We start from the raw sequence: 25596 nt of genomic DNA on the forward strand, positions 1-25596 counted from the left end.
TTTGGGGTTAAGTCATAAGCTTTACACATGAGGACAATTTTTAACATTTTACACTACAAGGGCTTCTCTCACTAGTTGGATTCTTGAACTAAACAAGTTTTATCTCACGGCACTGTCGTGCCTTCGGACGAGTGTTCACACTGGCGTTGGCCTTAGGTGAGGGTTTTCCCCGAATCGAAAGACGAGTGTATCCTGAGGTGGTGAATTTTACCAGTAGCTCATTTAAAGAATTTGTTGGCTGTTAAAAGAAAAATAATAAACAAGAAATAAGAACTTCCAAATTCTAATTACTAACATGTTACGTGTATGCAACGTCGGGGTCCAACGATGCAATTTCTCAAACTTAAGAACCAAAACCGTAATACACACAAAACATAGGGACATCCTAGTCACAAATACCTTAAGTAACAACAACAAGACTTGTTCATCATCTTCTTCTTCTTTATTAATAAGCATGTTCACTTCACTTCACTTCACTGCATAAATAATAACAATAATAATCCAGCATCAGAGAAACAGAAAGTATCGATCGAATGGAACACGAATGCATGAGAGCATGCATGCGAAAACTGGCAATCTGGCACACCCCTAATTTCAAACCCATCACTACCCATGATGAGCTCGATCAAATCATGTCCAGTGTCGGCTTCACTCCTCTTCCAGCTGTGTCCGGCTGGAAGGAGTATTAATTTCCATTTCCATCACGCCCCCTCCCCCGCATTCCCTATCCCACAATTGACGGATTGCACGTCAACACCTACCGTTCCTTCCTGGATTCCGTTAACGTTTACCTCCGGATGAACAACATTTCAGATCTTTTTCATATCCGGTCACTTTCCTAGTTTCATTCATTCTTAATTTTGGAATTAATTAATTAGGCAAATTAACATAATATATAGATATATATTATATATATATATATATATATATATATATTGCACCATGGTCATGACAGGAACCACAAGTGGTTGAGAATGGCTCGAGACGACTTGGTGTATGTGTACCGAGAGGGAACCGTGGACATGTCAGCAACAGGCAACAAGGGAACCATGGACATTAAAGCAGCATGCAAGGATCAAGATGATGCTGCACCTTTGGTCGTTGTTCCATGGAAAAACATCATGGACAGGATATTGTAATTGTACTAGTAATGTAAGCATACACTTCACCTACCTTGTTCTGTTATTAATGTATCATCAGACTCTTAATCATGTGTGTGTGCGTGTTTACTGGATCAATAGATCACTTTGATCTTGTCAAGCTAGGCTGATTATGTTTGTTTTAAATCCATTTTGTTTTGATGATTGTGGTGCATGGATATTGTTTGTAATCAGCGGTTAGGGACAATGGGTATGAAGTTGGTATTTTTCAGTAGGTTGATTATTTATGAAAGATGATACGTAACGATTTGTTTCGTGTTGGGATAAATTTTTGCATTTAGATCGTGTTTTGACTGTCATATTCTGGTTTTATTCAGAATTTATTATAGTGTGATACGCTTAGTTATGCACATTTAAGTATAATGATGTGCGTAATGAAGCACAGAGCTCAGGAACAACTACGCATTTGTGTTCCGTGCAGGAATAAAATTTATATTTAGATCGTGTTTTAACTCTTACATGCTGATTTTATTATATAACGTGATTCGATTAATTATACGCATTTAAGTATAGGGATTTGCATAATGAAGCAATAAATAAAATATGATCATTTTAGGTTGTACTCGTTAAGAGTGGCGAGTCATCTCGGGGTGAGATGGAAAATCTGAGGCGGCTAGCCAGTCCGGCTGAGAACACCATCCCACTCTGTGTGTGTGGTACCGCTAGTGGTGAGAGAGAACAATAATTACTACATGATTTGGATTTAATTTTTCTGTATTTTACTGAAATCTTTTGACAAATTTGAGCTCATATGGCATTGTGCATTCACTTGAACCATGCAAATATTATGCAACTCCCATTTTGATTAAAACAATAAAATGTGTAACATTTGATTAAATTTTCATTTAATTAAAGCTTATAGAATATGTCAATACACAGATTTGATGTGAGACAGCCAAACAAACATCAAAGACCAAAGAAGCTTATAGCTTAGGCCACATTAACATAGTTCATGGATATGCGTTAAGACATGTTTGTGGCTGTTTTTGCAAACACAACATAACCGAATCTTGATTTAAAACAGTGCCAGACTGCACAGTTACATATTCTACAACTTTCTGCATATGTTAACTGATCACGAAATAGCTGGCTGCTCGTATGGCACTCTCACAAACAATTGACCGTGTAGGGTTACAACAGCTGAGGTTTGGTGAGGATCAATCCTAGATGGCAAGCTCACAACCTTCATCATAAAAATTAACGTAAATTATTTAATCATTTATTTAAACTTAAAAGCTAAAAACATACACCTGTATAGTATAAATAGTCGTACCTTTTTAAAAGGAGAAACGCCCCAAGGATTGTCGAGCTGCTCTGGTTGACCCGATATGACCAAACGACCAGCTGGATCAGACTGTACCCGCACCTACTTCCACCATAAAATTTATTCTTACATTCTTGAATTTAATATTTATTGGTACCGAGGGAGAGTGTTAGAAAGAATGTTACCTCTTCACGCAAAAGCCCGGGAACTAAAGCATACACCTCAAAGCAATCCTTCTGTAAGATCAATTTTCAAAACCAGTTGAAAAAACTAAAAGACTGATAAAATTATTAAGGAAATAAAACAAACTTACAGTTCTCTGCACATTAATCTTCACCCAATCAGCAGGAGGGCCCACATCCACAACCGGGGAGTCCAGTCTAAGAAAGTCAACACAACATGATTTTAAGAAAAAGTTCATATAAACTTATGTTGCATATTTTTGTATGCTTAAATTAAAATCAGAAAAATTCGGGTATCTCAACTGTGATTTTGATACTTTCAAGCGTGCAGCTTTGACTGAACGTTCAACTAGAGACGGCTTTTTACGCTTCAGCAAACCTATAAAGTCAAAGTAAAGGTGTTTAAGAATGTTCATGCTGAAACTCAAATGCAAATTGTACCAATGCGTTGTTTTTCTCGCTTCACAGTCGTACCTGAAGTCTTATCCTACAAAACAAAAGTTAAGATGTCAATTCAAATATTACAAAAGCTACACATAATAATAATAATTAAATTAAAATAAAAATATAAGAATATATTATATACCTTGAGGATTAGATCCCCAACCTCGCCATTGCCAACACGATGAGAATGCCAACCTTGCATCGCTCGAGCTGCTGCATCTCTTCTGGCCCTTCCTGACCCAGGTGTTTGATGTATAATGGTCTACAAATAAGATGATCAAGTGGTTATCTTGGGCTCTTGCCATGTCAGCAGTTAATGATAAAGATATGAGATACCTGTTTTATAGCAGAATGAGGTTCTGCCGAAGAGACATCGGTGAATGGCAGCTCCCCATTGCTACTCTTATATTTCTCATATTCAAGCAAAATCTGCAAACTCTTGTGTCAATGATTTGACAATGAATAAACTATAAACTAAAAGCAACCTAACAGGACAACTTTAATTAAATTGAAACAATATTTATGGTGTAAAAACAATATCTTGTTAACTTTAGACTTCTACATGGCGGTCCATTTGCAAAATTGTGAAAATTTTATAGCTAACATAGATTAAATGTATACAAATATGTTAAACAGAGACTCGGCCTTAGTCGGGGAGTACTCAGAGATAGACTCGCCGAGTACTGGGCCTAAGCAGGTAGAACTCGGGAACGAATGTTGAGTAGTTGCCGCCTACGCGCAATTTGTACAACCAGCCAGAGAGTGAAACGTTAACTTCTCAATAATTTATTTTTAAACTTTCAAACACTCTCAACTGAGAGTTTGAGTGTTTGACTATAGCAAACTTTGATATTCAAGTCAAAGAGAAATATTCAACTTTCACCGAGATGTAGGGGTGCTAAATAGTTCGTGTTCAAGGATTGGCAGTTCTAACCGAACACAAACCCGAAATGTACATGAACCAAAACATGAAATACACATGAATGTGTTTTAATCCAGGAAAAACATATTTTATTTTTGTGTGTTATACTCTAAGTTTACAAACTTGCATGTGTATTAAACAATTACGGTTTATACTATAAAAGTTGATGTCCTTTTCTCTTTCAACTTGTAAATTTAGGCATAAAATATCCAGCCAGTTTAAGTTATGGCATAAAACACAATTTTTTAGAAGTACAAATTAAACAGGTCAACCGGACAACCTACCAGGTTGATCCGAACCTGACATGTTCAGCTGAACGTGTTGGGGATTTCTAACAGACCCTTAGACTACAGCCAAAGCAATGAATTCCATGCTAGGTTTGTGTTGTGTTATAGATTGACATCCCTGCTAAAACGTTGTATATATGAAAGGGTGGAGTAGTTGAGTACCTTCTCATAAAAACATCTAAATGTCCAGGAGACAGTAGTGCAGGTCCTGCCAAAATGAATGAATCACAAGTGAGATTGGTCTTCAAGTAAAAAATAGTATGTAAGTAATTAGACATTACAAGAAAACATGAAAGAGACAATATGCAATTGATTAAACAAAAAAAAAAAAAAAACAGAGAGAAGATTTGGATGCTGACTTTGGGGGGTTAAAGGATTCTCCAATTTGTCGCCACAACTTGCATGAGGTGACCTACAATACAAGTGCAGGATCAAAATATATAGACTCTTAAACATCAAATGCTATTGACAACTATGCTATGCATCCAACAACATAAAGCAAAAAATAGAAAAAAAAGGAAAAACCCGATCATAGCCACCGAGGCGGATAACCGATCTCCATAACCTAACAAAATGAAACAAACAATAATAATCACATCATCATGTTATGTTATTTTTATTTTGAAAAAGAAAAAAGAGTATTACTTGAGGCAATTTAATGTGTGTCCATAAAACTTAGGAGGCTTAAAGTCGAAAGACCTCTGTTTATAAAAGGCTTGAAGGTCCTTGATGAAGGCAGCCTGATCATCCTCATTCTCCTCCGATTCCATCTTATGTATATTCTCATCCACAGCCACAGCGCCTGCTGATTTCAATTCATTAGTCTCGTTAGCTGCTGCTGCTGCTTCTTCTTCTTCCATTAGGAGTAAGAATTTGAATAATTGATTGGGGAGGGATCGCTTTGTTTCTAAACCCTAGATAGATAGATATATAGAAATACACATTTACCCGACCCATGGAGCCCAACCGTATCATCAAACCCAATTAAACCATCCAAACACAATCTTTTCAATCATTTTATGTTTCTATTTCTCATATATATTAACTCAAATACTTGAAGACCAAACCCAAAACTAAACCGGAAATCGATTGGTTAATTTGGTTGAGGATAATAACCAAATCATTCATATTTTCATATATATTACTTCAGCTTTTATATCTGAATTTCATGTATTTTATTTTCTATACAACAATCTCGTTTATATATTACCTCCATTTCATTTATTTGTATCTCTATTTTATATATTTATACATTCATTTATTATATTTTTAATTTAAAATTTTAGCCCAAATTTGATTTTCATTATTAATCGAAATTAATTGCCTGAATACCATCATATTTTTTTTATAACTATAGGAAAATACAAAAGGTTAATGACACTATTCACTTTTATTTCAGTAATCACTACAATATGAAAATAATAAATGAGAATATCACCCCAACATGAGAATAATAAAGTCTGGCTTTAATTACAAATTGATTGATTTGTATCCTGATCATAATCTTATAAATAGTTTAAAACGGCATATGAAAGTTATAACAATCACGGTTACTTTGTCGTTAGATTACCCTAGATAAGCTGATAAACATGCCATGTTCACAAGTTGAGTGGTTGAACCCGACATAGACCAGAGAATTTTACATGAAATCGAACATGACACGGGCCATGTCGAACACATGTACCCAATTTTTTTTTATATTAATATTCATAAATTTAAATTTACATATTATTATTTTTATTAGTTAAATATAGCCTATATTAACATTGATGGTCCACATAAAAGTATCGTTTGCCAATGTTTCTATATGCACATAAAATGGTTTGGTTTGGTTTTTCTTTCAATTGCACAACTGGACTGGTGGCTAGAGCCTCATTTTATTTTACTTTTTTGAACAACGATTTTTTTATCGTTTATGGGACTTAAACCCAAGAACTTTCAAACACTCTCAATCTAATCTAAAATATTTAAAGGTTTTGCCTTTGTCAACAACCCATCAACCTTATTTATATCAAATATGCCAAAGTTATTTAAAGTTTTAAAATTGATGACATAAAACACAAACAATTTAAGTTATTACATTTTAAAAAAAACAGAAAGTACCTAAATGTAATAATTAAACTAGTCAATCCACAAAACCGTTAGGTTCGACACAAACACAACTCGTTTAGCGAAATGTGTTTGCTAGTTCAATCCGAACCCGTTTTGATCAAACGCAAATATGAAAATATCATGTTAGGTTCGTGTTGTTTCAGAAATTCACAACCTTAGCCCATGTTAACAAAAGTAAAAATTAGAAGTGTTAACTATATATTGTCAGTAGAGAATTATAGATTACTATGCTTATTGGTCATGTTTTTGAATCATTAAACTTATGAAGGAAAAATAAAGTTAATACATAAGAGAAAAAACACAGACCGTGAGATATGTTTGTAGCTGCTATAAATAAGGTGGTTAATGCAACGTAAACGTGTGTGGCCTTGCCTTTTTGTCTTCATCAACCATCAATTCATGCACCGATCAAATCCTCACGTGATTTATCATTTTACTTACAACATTTCCACCTGCAGTCTGATCGAAACCGATTATATATATTTGTATTTATCACTCACACTGTTATTGTCCCTTGGTTGCTAGAATAGAAGACATGGCCGAAGCTTTATGCGCCAATGCCATTGAAGGACTCAAAAAGCTTCTTAGGTAACGTTCGGTGAATTGTTTGTCAACTGTTCTGTTCATTTAATAAATGAACGAACATGAACAATGAATTTCGTTTGTTTAACTATATGAACGAACATGAATTTATGTTGGTTAATGTTTGTTTGTTCATTAAAGGTTTTTTTATATTTTATAATGACTTTTCCGATATCATATAGATTTAAGCAAAATTTATTTACTACAAACAAAAATAAATATATGAGTATATGGGATTAATTTAGATGTAAATTAACATGTGAATATGAACGTTAAAAAACACCAACACAAACTTGGTAACCGGACCGAACCATTGACACCGATCATTCGTTGTTAGGAAAATAAAATAAAACATTGTTAAATTCATTTTCTTAATGAACAAACACGAACACGAAATTTTGTTTGGTTAGGTGTTCGTGAACCATTCGCTCGTCCAACAAAAGTTTCATAGACGAACATGAACTAGGCTGATATAGGTATCTCAATTGATGTTTAAATTTGTTTTTGATTAAACATAACCGTTACAACTAAGTTGTGGTTATATAGTATATCGTTCATATTTCGTATCGTTTCTTATTATTGTAGTTTTGCAGCGAGAGAAGCGATCTTGAAGCTGTCGCTGCAGCGAAGATCAAGCAACTTACAGCGGATTTGGAGGCAGCCACTTCCGTCGAGAGGATCAAGAGCGGATTTACACACTTCAAAGAGGAGAAATATGAGTGCGTCTATGTTCTAAAACATCATGATCAATGTTATTTTGTAGAGTTTTTTTATTTGATTAAAAACTGTATGTTAATAAAAATTATTAACGAATTTATGAATTAACGGTTACAGATCGATTATAAACTGAAATTGGTTCTCGTGTCACTAACGAACTGTCAATATGAGTGACATGACATTTGGTTATTCTTTACCTCCCAATTTTTGTGTGCAGAAAGAACCCAAGTTTGTATGGAGAGCTCGAAAAAGGACAACACCCGAAATACATGGTATTTGCCTGCTCGATTCCCGGGTTTGTCCTTCTCACATACTAGATTTTCAGCCAGGTGAAGCGTTTATGGTCCGAAACATCGCAAACATGGTCCCACCATATGACAAGGTGATGTTATTTATTATACCACAGGTCTTATTAGATAGAATATGTTAGTTAATGTTTGATGCGATTATTTTACCATTAGGAGATATGGTTTTATATACGGTATAATACCTTACAGAGTTTTCATTGTTTTACTAAATACCTGTTCCTTTCGCAGACAAAGTATTCTGGTGTAGGAGCAGCTCTTGAATATGCAGTAAAACATCTAAAGGTGATATTAGAATTTAGTTCATACACAGCTGACAGCCAGTTTGATTTGGTTTAGTAATTACTATGTGATATACATCAGGTAGAGAATATCTTAGTCACGGGGCATAGCTGTTGTGGTGGGATTAAAGGGCTCATGTCTATCCCAGAAGACGGGACCACTTCTTCGTAAGTATGAATATTGCAATTGATCGATTCTTCCCTTGCAACTGAACTAAAGTAAAGTTATGTACCGTGTTAAATTTGTAACTAGTTGAATGATCTATATGGGCAGTGAGTTCATAGAAGATTGGGTGAAAATATGTTCAAGTGCTAAAAGCAGGGTGAAAGCAGAATTTAGTGATTTGAGTCTTACAGAACAATGCACCAAGTGTGAAGTGGTAAGTTACAATATTTATACAAGTCAAACATTTTATGTAAAAGTCAAAGTATGTGTATAAATGGATTAATTCCTACTATTTTTGACAATGCAGGAAGCTGTGAACGTGTCTCTTGGGAATCTATTGACGTACCCGTTTGTTAAATCAGGTGTGATGAACAGAACACTTAACTTAAAGGGAGGATACTACAACTTTGTCAAGGCTACTTTTGACATTTGGTCTCTTGATCATGGTGTTTCACCCCTCTTACCGTTTAAGTTCTTCGTATGAAAAAATAATACGCGTTACATGTTTCATGTTTCATGAAAGGCCGGAGCAGACTTGGAACCATCTAAGCTACATGTTTGAATAAACTGTGCTAGGAGAAAGATAATATCTTTCTGTGCCTTGTATTAAATTTGTAAGTTTTTGTTTACTCTTTTCATAAACAGGATATATATATAAATAACAACATGTTGAGTAGCTCTGTTAGTTTCAATGTGAGAAACATAGTTTTTTCAACTTGTCAGATGAAAAAGGCCCGTTAGGGTCAATCACTGTCCTGATAACTCTCTGAATCGTGTGTGAATCACTCTCGATCTTTTTAAAAATGTTGCAGAAGTACTCTTGAAATCTTACTTGAAAACTTCATAAAGTTATAAAAGCGAGTGTGTTTTATGTTCTGAATAAAAGTGTACTGATGATTGGCTTCTGTCATAAGCAACTTGGTTAGGACAACCGCCTAGATAGTGTTAATCACAAGTTGCCGGTGATCAAAATTGGATACACAGTAACTGTAGATAGCACATTTCTTGAGTACAATGTTGGATTTAGTTACCCAACAGTCCTTCAAATTTGCATACACAATAACTGTTGCGGTACGAGGAAGGAGTCTTGGAGTGCAAGTAAAGTTAATTAGAGCTAGGGTTATCAAGTTTGGATTAATTATCTTTGTTTTTATTAGAGTCCTTGCTATAGTCTAAACGAGTTTATGTTTAGCCATATATATCAAGTCATGATAAGGGTTGTTTTGAGCTATTGTTAGTTAATAAAATTGTAGAGTTTATTCCAAAATTATTTGTTTTACTCAACTACGTTTATATTAGTCCCCTTCCCCCCTAGATTAGTTGATAAGTCTATTGCGGCTCATCAACCAATTACTATTGACGATCATCATAAGTAATTTCCACAGGCTTTCAGACAAGGTAATCAAATCAAGCTATTGTCGTGGGGGAGCCTTGTAGACTCCACCCCTCCTAACCTGTATTGGAATATATCAAGCGAATACTATCTAAACACGTTTCACAATTATATTTTGAAGTGAGATTGGTGAAATGTATATACGAATTTTAAAATTTACAATTATATTCAGTAAAAATATATATTGATTGAACATATGAAGTTTATTGTATCTTTATTTACTTGAATTTGTTTATTTGTAGAATACTAAGATTTAGACCCGAGCATGAGACTAGTGACTCCTATATGTCACATTAAATTGAAAAAGAAAATCCCTAAAATTCTTAAAACATGTTCGCACGACCTTATAAGGTCAAAGTGTAAAGAAAGAAAACCGGTCAACCGATTTTTCTTATCCAAAGGAAGGTAATATGGATCATTTGGCGAGTCGTGATGTTTAATTTTTTAACTGTTCCTAAAAATATCAAGACAAATAACTTCATACGAGTGAAATGTAGTTCAAAGATGAAAAACCTTACTTGGTTACAATGTAGTTTTAAGTTTGAAAATATACTCATGTAAATTTTTCTCTGGCTCTGGCATCTTGCTTAGCCTCTGGTTTTATTCTATGAGTGAGGCATGTGACACACTATTCTCTTTTACAATTTATCTATGGCCATCGCAATCATAGTTGTCTCACCGCCGCTACAACCCTTGCCGAAGAAACGTTTAATTACATTAGGGATGGTATCGGTACCAAATACCATACAGGATGAATTGGTTGGGTACTCTAGTATCGGTACCTATATTTTGGTACAATGCTTGCTTTGGTTTTATTTTTCCTAATCTCTACTAATTGTATCAAACTCACTTGTAACCATGGATAATCAAGAAACCAAAGATTGCATCAAATTCATTCGTAATCAATAAACGGTAATACCAAAATCAAAGCATTTGAAACTCTGAAAAATCGTATCAAGTTTTGTAGAAAAACATGAAAGTAATGCACGAGTACTCGCACCTAATACCAGGACCATGGTTGATTTTGGCTCGGTCACAAAACGAGCCACTCAGCTCAAGTTATTTCAAATCAAGTTTTTGTAGCTAGTTTTATTCGAGCGAACCACGAGCCCGAGCTTTTTGAACGTCCTCTCCCGATTCCCGACCCGACAAGTAGCTTTTTGAAGAAACACTAATCGACCCCAGGCAGATTACGGATAACCTGGGGGTTAAATAGATGTTTCCCACGAGGGGTTAGATCCGGCAAAGATGGTTCTTCTGATAACCTGCAAAACAGACACCGTGAGCTCGTCACTGAGAAGGGAGGGGGGGGTACCTCCTTGTGACCACCCTCCGGCGTGAGAATCAGACTAGATTGCTCTTGAATATAAGTGTATATTAAGAGAATGACTAGAGCAGATATCAGGTAATATATCAAGATATAAGATATGAGATAAGATACAAGATGAGATCATACCATTCCAAGGTGTTGGAGTATTTATAGCCGAAGGTAGGTTTCCAAGAAGGTACAGCCGGCTGAATAGTGTTCCTGTTCTGCCAACTGTGGGCTACGCACATGCCATGCTGGTAGTTGGTGGGTAGGCAGTGGCTGATAGTGACCAGGCCGGCTGTGTACTATTCCTGTTCCACCAACTGCAGGCTATGCACGTCCTCCGACAGGTTGGTGAGTAGGCAGCGGCTAATAGTGACATACAGTACAAGAGCGTGCTGCTCGTCATACTGTTGTCAGTGAGCTGTCGTATCTTTGGTCAGATCTTTTGTCCATACCTCGTCAGGTACAGTACAAAAGATCCTCCCGTATCGTACGGACTGGCTCATTTGGGCGGGAGTATTCCCGGCTTTGCTCATTCCTTCTTCAGGTGACATTACTGAATTATTATAAGAGCTAAGTGCCTTGTGCGTGTAGCTTTGCTGCGCAGGTAGCCTTCCCTGATGGCTTGTATCCGCAGCTGCGGGAACAGGCAGAGTACTTCACCATTGGGAGGCTTTTCCTGCGGGAACAGCTTGCGTACTGCGCGTAAGGACGTCACGTCTCTGAGCATGGTGGGTCCTGCGGACCCAGTTGGTTTCTGCGCAGACGTCCCTTAAGTTAAGTCTTGCGGGTTCAACCGCGCAGACGTCCGTTAAGAAGTCTTGCGGGTTCAACTGCGCAGACGTCCCTTTTCAAGGTGAGTCTTGCAGGTCCAACTGGGCTCTGCTGGGACCTACCTCTTCAAGTCCCCCCAGTCCAATGTTCTTCTCATGAATTGTTAATAAGTGAGGTGAACTTTTGGACATAAACAAGGGGTTTTGAAAAGGTTTTAGTTTTAAGGTTTTCCATGGGGATTCTTCCTGCGGAAGTCCTAATGTCACGTGCAGAAATTCCCGACTTTTCTGCTTGATCTTTGGGTGTGATGCGGGTAGGTCTGTAACCTCCTCGCAAGTCAGGAGCGTTGAGTTCCACTTGTGTAGATTCTCCATGAGGTTTTGGTAGTTTTGAACATAGTGATCAATTATGTTTAAACAACCAATTCCATCTTGGAGGTTCAAACAATCTAGTTCTCGACGTTCCCGCTATGCGGAGATGTTATTCCCGTTTCCGCAAGCACTGCCCAGAAGATCCTTCTTGGTTTCAATTTCCTGCGGAGTGCTAGGTATGTGAAGGGTTTCGCCTTGACACTGTACCCGCACTCGTCTTATAGTTACTTTACTTCCAAGGTATTCCTGGCTTCAATTTCCTGCGGGTGCTAAGTATGTGAAGGGTTTTGCCTTGACACTGTACTCGCACCCGTCTTATGGTTACTTGGTTGCCGAGGTATTCTTGGCTTCAATTCCCTGCAGGTGCTAAGTATGTGAAGGGTTTTGTCTTAATACTGTACTCGCACCTGTCTTATAGTTTCTTGTTTGCCAAGGTAAGGGGTATTTTCCCGCTTACTTTTGAATCTTTTTGAAATTCGAAGAGTTGGTGAAAGGATAAGAACAGTCCAAACTGTTGAAACGTCGTCCGACGGTTTCTTCTGACAGTGTCAGGACGTGCAGGAAGTTATGGCGACGTGACAGTATATGGTCATTCCAGTCGCTTTTCCAGGCGCGTGGGCGCGATTTTTCGGGAGCGTGGCCGCGAAATTAATGGCACGCGTCCTTTCAACTGCTGTTGCCATCTTGCTCTTTGCCACGTGTCATAGTTTCATTGCACCTGCGATTTCTCTCTCTTCCGCATTAAATTCATCGCATTAATTGCGATGAGTATATAAAGGGCGAGAGGGTGCACCTTAGTCCACACTTTCACTTCTCTCTTCATCTTCTAAACGATTTCCGGCGAATACTCACTATTCCGTCGAGCATTCTTCTGAAATCGTTGTTCTGTTCATCCAAAACATGTCTTCTACCCGTGATTTTGAGGCCACTGCCGAGGAGTCTGAGTTGTTCGTCGAGAACCCGACGTCGACGTCCTAAAAGGACGACAAGAGCACTGCTGGCGAGTGCCAGTGCGCTCTTCCTGCCGAGCTTTTTCAGTACATCGTCCGGAAGTTCATGCTCGAGTCGTTCGAGCATGAGTTTCCGGAGCCACACCAGACGGTGTACGATGCCCCCAAGGGCAAAATAGGGGTGTATGCTGCATTCTTCGTTTATGGGAATCTCAGGTTCCCATTGACGAAGTTTGTATACCGTGTCTTGGAGAGGCACGGTGTGCATTTGACGAAGGTACACCCGATGGCGATCGCCAAGATCCGCCACTTTGAGTGGGTGTGCCTCATTCTGGGCGTGGAGCCCCATGTTGACCGCCTGATGACCTTCTATTCCTGGAGGTGCATCCAGGGGTGGTACACCTTGGTCAATCGGATCAAGGGTTTGAAGATCTGCGCTACCGAGCGCAGTCTTCGGTCGTGGAAGCGGGAGTTTTTCTTTATCTCCGCTCGCGTCGTCCCCCTTGCGATGACGTTTAAGAATGGGAGAGCACTCCCCGCCCTTCACGCCCTCAACCACCAGGAGGCGGAGTGGTTCGCCAAGATCTCCCGGATCCAGACTCCGGTGTACCGCTTTGCGGAGTCTGGGATGGTGATGCTTGGGATGAGCCGGGTGTGGAAGGAGGCGTCCCAGATTCCCATCGTCCTCGAATACGGTTTGAACTCTGTCCCTTACGGTATGCTCTGTCTTCTTTGTTGATATAGGTTTTTCTTCTAACTGTTTCTTTTTTTATTTCAGAGGGAAACGACTTGCAGTCTCTCCTGCAGCCGCGGGAGAGTGATGGTCCCGCTCGGATGGGTACTCGTGCTCTCGATGAGGACGAGTTGCCCATCTTGGAGCAAACGAGGGATCGGTTTGTGGAGGTCTACCCGCCAGGCCACCCTATTCTGAGCGCCACGCGGCCAGGTAAGGAGTTATTCAACCCTCGACCTCTCAATGCTGAAACCTCTGCTGGAATTCCTCTAATCTTGTCATCTTCTGATGAGGAATCCGCAGATGGTCCTCCGTTGGTGCGGAAAAAGAAGGCTGCCGGCGGGAAGGGGAAGGCGAAGGTTGCCTCCACTGCCGATCCGGTGCATCGGTCTGATTCAGAGACCGAAAGCGAGGATGTGGCGGGGAACCCTGGTGGTGATAAGACCACTGCTCCGGAGGCTGAGACGACTGTCACCTCCGAGCAGCCCAGGACGACGACGGTGAGCGGCGTGAAGAGGCCGGCTCCATCGGGTTCGTCCCCGCCTGTTCGCCCTTTTAGGCTCAAGAAAACCCGTAAGTACAAACTTCCTTTACTTTTAACTTCATATATTTCCGCCATTATACTTATATCTTTTTTGTACAGGCGTGGATGCTACCGCATTTCAGGGTGGAGCGGGGAGGAGCACCTCCGGACCCATGACGGTAGGCTTGGTCAACCTACCTGAGGCGATGACCCAGGCGGCTACGCCTGCTTCAGTTGGTTCAGTTGCTCACCCAGTTGAGCCAATTGTTCCAACTGTGACGACATCTCCGCCGGCTGTCAGTGCCATATTCACTGATTCTTTCACTGAGCCGGCGGTGAATGTTACTGTGGATTCTTCCGCAGCCGCTGCCGCGGTTGTGAGTTCACCTCTGGTGAGTTCACCTTCGCTGGTTTCTACTGCGGCGGCCTCCGCTATGCCTCCTCCGGCGCCGGCGACTACGGCCGGTCCTTCAGGTATGTCCGGGGTTGGGGCGTCAAGCCAATCTCTGCCTCCTTCCCATCTGCCTGACCTCTTGGATGGATATCCGTTAGGTTCGGGTGATGGTTTTGGCGGCTACAGGCCTGTCGTCGACCCTACAGGTGCGTAGGGTTATTTTGGCCTTTATTTTATATATATATATATATATATATATATATATTATATATATATATATATTTTATCATCTTTTCCTAACTGCTTTTTGCTTTTGCATTGTCGGATTCCAATGAAGTGTATGTTCCACGATGGAACATCCGCCGAGGAATAACCCTTTGGACGCCTGTAGAATGCGTCGAATGGGCGCGCCACGCCGCCCCCGCCGGTGCGCTGGGGGAAGCCATGTCCAGCTACCAGGAGGGTAGGCTGTCGAATGAATTGCGGATTCTCCTTGCCCGGATGCAGCCGCGCGTCGAGTTACTTTGTCGTGAAAACGACAAGTTAAAGACGGCGCGTAGCCTGGAAGTGACTCAGGCGCGGGCCATCCGGGAGGAGAACAAGAGGCTTGCCGCAGTGGCTGCGGAAAAGGAGAAGGCCTTCCAGGCCCTTGAAGTTGAAGTTCAGGCCCGTCTCGAGGCCCGTTCCAAGGCTGCCCAAGCTGTTAACGAACAGCTTCGGCTGGCTAAGGAAACTGCACGGAACGCAACTGAGAGGGCCACCAAGGCTGAAGCCGTTGCTGAGCCTCTACGCATTGAGAATGAGGAGCTTAAAGCCAAGCTAGAGAGGCTCCAGCAGGCTCATGATGCCTTGGCTATGGAAGACGCCAAGAAGCTCCAAGAGATCTTGGACCAGAGGGGCGTGCTTGACCACACTGAGCGGAAGCTAAAGGGCGTTGAAGAGGCTGCTGCTAAGGAAGTGTTGCTCGCCAACCTTAACAAAAGTGAAGCCGAACGCGCCCGTAACCAAGCTCAAGCCGCCCTCCAGGAAGCTCTGGTTGCCAAGGAATGGCTTCTTCGAGAAGCGTTGTCTCAGGTATGCGTAATTTCATAATATCTTTACGCTTTTCTTTGTAAATAGAAAAGGTTTTGATACTTGTATTTTTCTTGTAGGTTGTGCATCGAGTCTTCACGGACACATCATACGACGATGCCATGAGCGCAGCCCTCAACGGTTCTCATGAGGATGGGGAAAAGGCCGGCTTCCTGCTTGGTCTAGGGTTCGTTGAGAAAGGCATCCCGCCTTCCAACTTCCCTTTATATGATGTGGATACTGAAGCTGTATATGACCAAGCAGTGAACCAGTATGCCGCCTTCCCGCATCCGGTGGTGGAGAAGGTGAACGAAGTTGCTGCTGCTGAAGATGGGCTAGCCATTCTAAAGACCTTCCTCGAACCGCCACAGCCAACTGATGGTGCGGGTACAAGTGGGTTTGGAGGGAGTGGTCCTGAAGCTTGAACCTTAAGATCCCTTCCCACTGTTAGGATAGGTTTACATTGTATAGATTTATATTCATGTAGGCGGGTAGTTACCCGGCCATTCTTGTAATGAATTATTATGAAATATAAATCTTTGTGCGGGTAAGACCGCTACTTTCACTGGATGACTTGCTTTATAAACGTTATATGACTTGCTCATGCATACTTTAGTTTAAATTAGCAACTTTCCAAGTGTTTAGAATAAGTTAACCTTTGAACGTGGTAGATAATAGGTTGAAGTTTTGCTTCCTCCTTCGTGATTGTGCGGGTAAGACCGTCACTTGCACTTAGTAGGATGACTAAACTTTACATATATCTGACCTGCATGGAGGTTTTCCTCATCTTTTCGTTAGAAATTTTCTAAGTGTTTAGAATAAGTTAACCTTTGAACGTGGTAGATAATAGGTTGTAGTTTTGCTTCCTCCTTCGTGATTGTGCGGGTAAAACCGTCACTTGCACTTGGTAGGATGGCTAAATTTCACCTATATCTGACCTGCGTGGAGGTTTTCCTCATCCTTCCGTTAGAAATTTTCTAAGTATTTTGAATAGGTTAACCGTTCGACGCGTGGTTGTCAATAGGTTAGTTCGGTTTCTTCTATCATGATTTGTGCAGTTAGGACCGACACTTTCATTTAGTGGGATCACCAAACTTTACCTATGACTGACCTGCGTGAAGGTTTGCCGTTTTTTGTGTTTATGCGGGTTTTGCCGCCTTCCACAAGCAACGACTTCTTTACACTTATTTATGCGGTGAAAACCGGCATCAGTGTTTTGAATAAATTAACCGTTCGACGCGCGGTTGTCAATAGGTTAGTTCGGTTTCCTCTATCCTGATTTGTGCGGTTAGGACCGGCACTTTCATTTAGTGGGATGACCAAACTTCACCTATGACTGACCTGCGTGAAGGTTTGCCGTTTTTTGTGTTTATGCGGGTTTTGCCGCCTTCCACAAGCAACGACTTCCCCACTTATGTATGCGGTGAAGACCGGCATATCAGTGTGGAAAGTTCATAAGTATAAATGTAAGATCATCAGCATCAATGTTCTAAGGAGAATCATTTCCATTAGAAGTGGCTCTGGGCCTTTTCTTTACAAGTTTGGAATTGATCTACATGCAAACTGTGTAATTGAGCTCCCTTCCATGTTGTTGGGATGGGAGTGCCATCGAGCCGATATGCACCTGGTTCGGGATCTCGTTGTTTACGCAGTATGTAGTCTCCAACATTGAAGCTGCAATTTTATTCGTGTTTTCCCCAACTGGGGTTCTACACGCATCAGCGTTCGTTACGCCACGAGGTGCTCGAGCGTCCCATCTCTGACAAATGCTTCGACGATGTCCTTCACGTCTGTGCATTCTTCAGTGTTGTGGCCTTTTGTCCTGTGAAAGTCACAGTATTTGCTCCGATCAGCATTGTGACGATGTCGGATTATTGGAGCCTTTGGCCATAGGAGCTTCTCAGTGGCGAATATCTCGGTGACGCTTTTAGTGAGTGGCGTCCATCTGGAGTTCTGGTTCGACTGTACGTTATCCCCTCCGCCTAACCGTTGTTGCAAGCCGGATGAGGTGTCAAAGTTTACCCTTGACTGCCAAATGCCTAGCTTCCGCTTTTTGTTTAGTCGGGCGGTAAGGACGTTGTCTTCTCTTGTTTTCTGGGTGTAGAGGTTTGTGCTCTGGGGGAGATCTCTACCCAGTTGCTTCTCCGTTTCCGCAAAGCGTTTAGCTGCTGTCATGATGGCATCCCATGTGGATGGCATGCCATCTTTACCCGTTAAGGTGCGGATGAGCTCTAGGTCTTTCGCGCCCTGGATGAAAGCAGCGCGAACAAGATCTTCGCTAATATTACCTAGACTTAGCTTCTTTGAGTTGAAGCGAGTGATGAAGTCTGGCAAAGATTCATCTTCCTCTCGAATGCAATTGAGGATTGTCCATTGCTCTTCGGTATACTTTCTTTATTGGCTGAAGTGTTGGCTAAACTTCTGTTGGAAGTCTGCCCAATCGTAGATGTGGTTGGCCGGTAGACGATCGAACCACGCTCTGGCTGGCCCAACAAGCGTCATTTGGAACATGTAACACCACGTAGGTTCCGTCCAATTACTGACGGTTGCCCCCGCTATGAATCTGTTCAAATGATCGTCTGGATCAGATATACCATCGTAAGTGCCGATGTTGGACATCTGTTTGGCACTTTTCGGGGCGATTGCTTCCACAATGTCCCTTGCAAATTTGGACGTTCCCGCATTTGCCGCAGTAGGTCTAAATGTTTTTGAGAAGTCACGTGGGTTTCCACCCGCGTTTTTTGGTTTGAAGGTTTCTCCAAAATGCCTTCTCGATTGGGAGTCCGTTTCCTTACGCTTCCCTTTCGCCCTATGACGAGGGTTTGCGTCACTATCGGATTCCTCCGAATCATCGTCCAAGTACTGTACGAATTCATCAGCCTGTTGGAGTGAACGTAAGCGTTCATCCAACTCAGCTTGGAATTCTTTTTGACGTGCTTCCGCCCACGTTTTAACTTCATCGAGTGTTTGGCGGGGGAGCCTCGTTCGTTGTCTCTCTAACTGGGTATCGGTGTATCCCAGTGAGCGATTATTTACTGCACTTGCCCCAGCTCGGGTAACTGGGGTAGTGTTCGTAAAATTTACTGCACTTGCCCCGGCTTGGTTAACCGGGGTAGTGTTCGTAGAAACTGTGTAGTCGCCGGTATTCTCCCCAGTAGCTGGGGTTGTGGTTACCGGAGTTTCTTTAACCATCTTTCCAGAAGTTTTGAGAAAACTGAAAAGGATTAAGTTCTAGCTTTTGTCCCACGGATGGCGCCAATGAAGAAACACTAATCGACCCCAGGCAGATTACGGATAACCTGGGGTTAAATAGATGTTTCCCACGAGGGGTTAGATCCGGAAAAGATGGTTCTTCTGATAACCTGCAAAACAAACACCGTGAGCTCGTCACTGAGAAGGGAGGGGGGGGGGGTACCTCCTTGTGACCACCCTCCGGCGTGAGAATCAGACTAGATTGCTCTTGAATATAAGTGTATATTAAGAGAATGACTAGAGCAGATATCAGGTAATATATCAAGATATAAGATATGAGATAAGATACAAGATGAGATCATACCATTCCAAGGTGTTGGAGTATTTATAGCCGAAGGTAGGTTTCCAAGAAGGTACAGCCGGCTGAATAGTGTTTCTGTTCTGCCAACTGTGGGCTACGCACATGCCATGCTGGTAGTTGGTGGGTAGGCAGTGGCTGATAGTGACCAGGCCGGCTGTGTACTATTCCTGTTCCACCAACTGCAGGCTATGCACGTCCTCCGACAGGTTGGTGAGTAGGCAGCGGCTAATAGTGACATACAGTACAAGAGCGTGCTGCTCGTCATACTGTTGTCAGTGAGCTGTCGTATCTTTGGTCAGATCTTTTGTCCATACCTCGTCAGGTACAGTACAAAAGATCCTCCCGTATCGTACGGACTGGCTCATTTGGGCGGGAGTATTCCCGGCTTTGCTCATTCCTTCTTCAGGTGACATTACTGAATTATTATGAGAGCTAAGTGCCTTGTGCGTGTAGCTTTGCTGCGCAGGTAGCCTTCCCTGATGGCTTGTATCCGCAGCTGCGGGAACAGGCAGAGTACTTCACCATTGGGAGGCTTTTCCTGCGGGAACAGCTTGCGTACTGCGCGTAAGGACGTCACGTCTCTGAGCATGGTGGGTCCTGCGGACCCAGTTGGTTTCTGCGCAGACGTCCCTTAAGTTAAGTCTTGGGGGTTCAACCGCGCAGACGTCCGTTAAGGAGTCTTGCGGGTTCAACTGCGCAGACGTCCCTTTTCAAGGTGAGTCTTGCGGGTCCAACTGGGCTCTGCTGGAACCTACCTCTTCACTTTTGCTCGTTATAGAATATACGGGGTAGTCGGGTACTACTACTAATGTGACGATCTAGCCTTTTGGGCCCTTTAATAATAATAATAATAATAATAATAATAGTTTACATTGCCGGTCATGGAGATCTAATAAATTCTAGGGTTTGTTTGATTTGATTCTGCAATCATGGAGCTGTTACAGGCATACTCCGACGAGCAGCGTATGTCTTCTTCCCCTGAGTCCTCACCGCCACGTGTCTCCATCATCCCCAAATCCTCCGCCCCAATGCTCTCTCTCGACAACAAAACCCTAACCCTAACCAAGCCCCTTGACCCGACCCAGCACGTGGTGGAGTTTAACCCAACCTACGACCAGCTCTGGGCTCCCATCCAAGGACCCGCGCACCCCTACGCCAAAGACGGACTCGCTCAGGGCATGCGTAATCACAAGCTAGGCTTTGTGGAGAACGCCGCCATTGAGCCCTTTGTCTTCGATGAGCAGTACAACACCTTTCACAAGTACGGCTACGCTGCCGATCCCTCCGCCTCTGCTGGCTTCAATTATGTCGGGGATTTCGATGCCTTGAACCGCAACGATGCCGAGTCCGTCTATAACATTCCGCAGCACGAGCAGAAGAAGAGGAGGCTTCAGAAGAAGAACAAGGAACCTGATGCTGGGGAGCTGGACCCCGATGAGGTCGATAACCCCGCTACCGATGCCTGGCTGGTTAAGAATCGCAAGAGTCCGTGGGCCGGAAAGAAACAAGGGTTGCAGGTATGCATTGGACTAGTATGTTTTAGACTATTTTAAGGTTTGGTTTCATTAATCGACGAATATGAATTTTTGACTTTCCATTCGAAATGATGCACTATTATATGTATGTATACACATATTTATGAAAGCAGTTATAGGACTTATTTAAGTTATAAAGACTCAATATTGGAACTTAACCACCTTAAAATATTTTGATTCTTACAACTTTAAATGGTCTTATTTGTTTTAAACAGTTTGCAAGATTGCAGTGGTTTTGAAATTAGATTTAGAAAAATTGTTATCTTTTTTGCTGAGTTCGTATTACAAACTCGAATCGAGTTCTGAGTTGGCTGTTTCAATGCGAATACGAATCGAAGTTGTTTTCGAATTCGAATCCAGCTTTGAAGTTTCAAAATTTGAAATTTAAGTCGTTCAACACCTCTAGTCGCAGGATGAACTGACTGAAGAACAAAAGAAGTACGCTGAAGAGTATGCGAAAAAGAAAGGCGAAGCGGATGGGAATAAAGAGAAAGGGGAAGTGGTTACGGATAAGAGTACGTTTCACGGTAAGGAAGAGAAAGATTATCAAGGTAGGTCTTGGATTGCGCCACCGAAAGATGCAAAGGCGAATAATGATCATTGTTATATACCGAAAAGATTGGTGCATACGTGGAGTGGTCACACAAAGGGTGTTTCTGCTATCCGCTTCTTTCCTAAACACGGGCACTTGCTTTTATCAGCCGGGATGGATAATAAGGTTAAGATTTGGGATGTGTATAATTCGGGCAAGTGTATGAGGACTTACATGGGGCACTCTAAGGCGGTTCGTGATATATCCTTTTGTAATGACGGGTCAAAGTTTTTGACTGCTGGTTATGACAAGAATATCAAGTATTGGGATACTGAAACCGGGCAGGTGATATCCACTTTCTCGACAGGGAAGGTACCGTATGTGGTTAAGTTGAATCCGGATAACGATAAGCAGAATATACTCTTGGCGGGCATGAGTGATAAGAAGATCGTTCAATGGGATATTAATACAGGGCAGATTACTCAAGAGTATGATCAGCATCTTGGTGCAGTGAATACAATAACGTTTGTTGATAATAACAGACGGTTTGTTACTTCAAGTGATGATAAGTCTCTTCGTGTGTGGGAGTTTGGTATACCTGTGGTTATAAAGTACATTAGTGAGCCGCATATGCATTCAATGCCTGCAATTTCACTTCATCCTAATGGGAATTGGTTGGCTGCACAGAGTTTGGATAATCAGATTCTGATTTATAGTACTCGGGAGCGGTTTCAGCTGAATAAGAAAAAGAGGTTTGCTGGTCATATCGTTGCTGGTTATGCGTGCCAAGTGAATTTTTCACCGGATGGTAGGTTTGTTATGTCGGGAGATGGTGAAGGTAGATGCTGGTTTTGGGATTGGAAAAGCTGCAAAGTTTTTAGAACATTAAAGTGTCATAATGGAGTTTGCATTGGTGCTGAGTGGCATCCTTTGGAGCAGAGTAAAGTCGCAACGTGTGGTTGGGATGGCTTAATCAAGTACTGGTAAGTATCTTTATTCTTACTAATTAATTATAAATGTAAATATAAATATATAATTATACTTATCATATGAACATAGAATATATATAATTTGACATACATGGGTTCTTCATTTATTGCAGGGACTAGTTCGTGGTCAATTTACTGGTAGCAAATATTATGCCAATTAAATCTGATGGTTAAAGCTTGCAAAGCTACTGGCATAAAAGGAAGTATGATGTCTTTGCTGCAAAATGGTGGCGCCTTTATGCATCCAAGTGGCATTTGGTCAAGTGTATCTTTCGTGTAGCTGAGGAATAGATTACAACTTGTATTTTACTTCAAACTGCCAATGTTTATCGTATGCTTTTATTCAAACTAAGGGGTATGGTTTTGAGATCATGTTTGTTTATGTCGGACTGTATATTGTTGTTCTTGACACCAGAGTCTGTCTTCACTTGATTAGATAGAACGTTATCATATAGTTTTTTGATTATTGATTTAGCTCTGCTATGCTATGCTATTCTATAGCAGTTTAAGACGAGTAGTAGTAAGGGTTGGTGTTTTCACTTGTTTTGCAATGCCAGATATGCAGCATGCTATGGCTATTTGACATGTGCTTTTACCATATATATTTTTCAAAGCCTATAATATTTACCAGAATACCATACCAGGAGTTAGGACTTTAAAGTTTGATGTTAGATAACCTGATAATGCCAATGTGTATGTTGTGGTTTATGGAGTATGCAATAATAGTTTGGTGGCTGCTTGTTCAGTACATTAAGGGCACCTGTAGTCGGGTAGCCCCGACACCAAGCGTCCAAAAACCGGATGAATTAGGCGCCTGTGTCATGGGGAAAGTGGGTTGGTCAAAGGACCAATCAAGCTCTTCCTCCTTTTTTTTTATATAATTAATTAAAATAATATTTAATCATTACATGGGGCTACAACTACTACGCATGAAACCGAAAAGCCTCATGTTTACGTGGTATTGACGAGACATGAAAAGATGTTTTTAGCTTGTCCATTAGACACATGAATGTAAGTGTTATGTGAACTTGGCATAGAATTAGATCATGGCTCCCATAACAATAAAAATCGAGGATTGTTCTTATTAATCACATCTTAGAATTGCTAATAAATGGTGTTTAGACAATTTTGTCATGTGTAAATCAGTAATCTAACACAAGTATCATGCACGCCGAGGATTGCTCTGATTAATCACATCTTAGAATTGCTAATAAATGTCGTTCAGACAACTTTTGTCATGTGCAAATCAGTAATCTAACACAAGTATCATGCACAAGTAATCTAACACAAATATCATGCGTGCTGGTGGATTAAATTGGTGAGAATTTTGATATTTTGGAAATTGAAGGACGCAACTTTATCAACTTGTGCACATAGTAGCAAGGAACATTCTTTAAGTTGGTTCACATGTATGATACGAATTTTCACAACTCAACCATAGATGATCGAATCATACACCCGAGCTTATAATGGATGAACAGATACAAGAAATAAGGGTGTTAACCTAGTCGTTCATAAGTTACTTCAATTGAATTGGATCGCTAAAAACTCAAATTTATTCGAGCCTATATTAGAGCTCTTTTAGTAACTAGCTCTGGCTCAAGCTTTGAATATCTAGCTAGACTAGGCTTATGAGCTTAACTAGTCTAATCACGCCTACAATCTGTATAATCTTTTATTAACATGATATATATAATTTCTACATGATGCTTAGCACTGTATGTATATCTATCTATATCTATAATATATATAAACAAAAGCTTTAAAAGCTCTTTGGTTGCTCCCTACATTCTCTCAAGCTATCAGATTGCATTATTTATAAATGAAGGCTTCTCATTGATTTGACCCGAATTCATGGGTATGAGTCTCACCAAACTCATATATTCGTTACACGGGTTATAACATTTCATTAAATTAAAAATTAGTCCCACCAAATATTTGATATGAAAATCTATAAAATAGGGATAAACTATAAATTAATATATGGTTTGTTTAAAAAAAGATTTATATTATTTATAATTAAAAAAACATTTGATATGAAAATCTATAAAATAGGGATAAACTATAAATTAATATCTGGTTTGTTTAGAAAAAGATTTATATTATTTATAATTAAAAAAACAATTTTATAGTAAAAAAAATAAACGGATCATTAGTCTCATCAAACCCAAATAAATTTTAAATCGAGTTATAACATCTCAATTATTTGTGAAACCCTTCAATTATCAAATACTAAGTATATTATTAACTTTCGTACAATAAATAAAATTAAAATCCAAAAAAATTATAAATATTATAAACAAATAATGTAAAACCCCAACATCTCATTAAATTAAAAATTAATCTCACCAAATATTTGATATGAAAATCTCAAAAAATAGGGAAATACTAAAAAAATTAATATATGATTTAAAAAAAATAATATATAATTAAGAAACAATTTTATAGTAAAAAAATAAGCGGGCCATGGATCTTACTAAACCTATATAGGTTTTAAACCGGGTTATACATCTCAGATATTTGTAAAACTCTTTCATTATCAATATCTAAGATATTATTATCAACTTCCTTACAATAAATTAAAACACAAATATATATATATATATATATATATATATATATATATATATATATATATATATATATATATATATATATATATATATATATATATTAGAAACGGATAATATAAAACACCGTCATACGGGCGAATAAAAACTAGTATAATATATATAAATAAAAAATTAAAAAACTCTCTGGTTGCTCCTTACATTTTCTCGAGCCACCAGATTGCTTTATTTGTAAATGGAAGTTTCTTATACATTCATGGGTATATGTCTCACTAAACCCAGATAGCCCTTAAACAGATTATAACATCTCATTAAATTAAAATTTAATCTCACCAAATATCTGATTTGAAAATCTTGTAAAATAAAGATATACAAAAAATTAAAATCTGATTTTTTTAAAGATATTATAATTAAGAAAGAATTTTATGGTAAAAAAATAAACAGGTATTGGGTCTAACCAAACCCCATACATTC

General features: G+C 40.1%; 3 protein-coding genes and 1 pseudogene across 3 annotated transcripts; 3 read left to right on the top strand and 1 right to left on the bottom strand.

The window, feature by feature from the left end:
• The first annotated feature begins 538 nt into the window (after positions 1-538).
• On the top strand, positions 539-1139 carry LOC143602298 (uncharacterized). Its single transcript, XM_077079461.1, is given in 2 exon segments — positions 539-838; positions 935-1139. Coding segments are annotated over 2 exon segments (495 nt in total). The 5' UTR covers positions 539-548.
• Positions 1140-1990: 851 nt separating this feature from the next.
• Positions 1991-5119, bottom strand: LOC143602299 (AT-rich interactive domain-containing protein 3-like). The gene is made up of 12 exons (XM_077079462.1): positions 4905-5119; positions 4785-4824; positions 4619-4671; positions 4422-4467; positions 3387-3479; positions 3193-3312; positions 3081-3093; positions 2910-2985; positions 2738-2804; positions 2610-2660; positions 2434-2526; positions 1991-2343 (listed from the first exon to the last, which is right to left on the bottom strand). The coding sequence occupies exons 1-12, from the start codon at positions 5117-5119 to the stop codon at positions 2236-2238; spliced, it is 975 nt and encodes a 324-aa protein (XP_076935577.1). The 3' UTR covers positions 1991-2235.
• Positions 5120-6906: 1787 nt separating this feature from the next.
• LOC143602300 (carbonic anhydrase 2-like) lies at positions 6907-8906 on the top strand (annotated as a pseudogene).
• Positions 8907-20425: 11519 nt separating this feature from the next.
• Positions 20426-22550, top strand: LOC143602302 (uncharacterized). Its single transcript, XM_077079464.1, has 2 exons — positions 20426-21013; positions 21444-22550. The coding sequence occupies exons 1-2, from the start codon at positions 20426-20428 to the stop codon at positions 22548-22550; spliced, it is 1695 nt and encodes a 564-aa protein (XP_076935579.1).
• The last annotated feature ends 3046 nt before the right edge of the window (positions 22551-25596 follow it).

The sequence above is a fragment of the Bidens hawaiensis genome, unplaced genomic scaffold (assembly GCF_021521415.1).
Source record: "Bidens hawaiensis isolate Kalapana, Puna unplaced genomic scaffold, B.hawaiensis_p1.1 tig00058334_1, whole genome shotgun sequence".
In the NCBI taxonomy this organism is placed as follows: Eukaryota; Viridiplantae; Streptophyta; class Magnoliopsida; order Asterales; family Asteraceae; genus Bidens; species Bidens hawaiensis.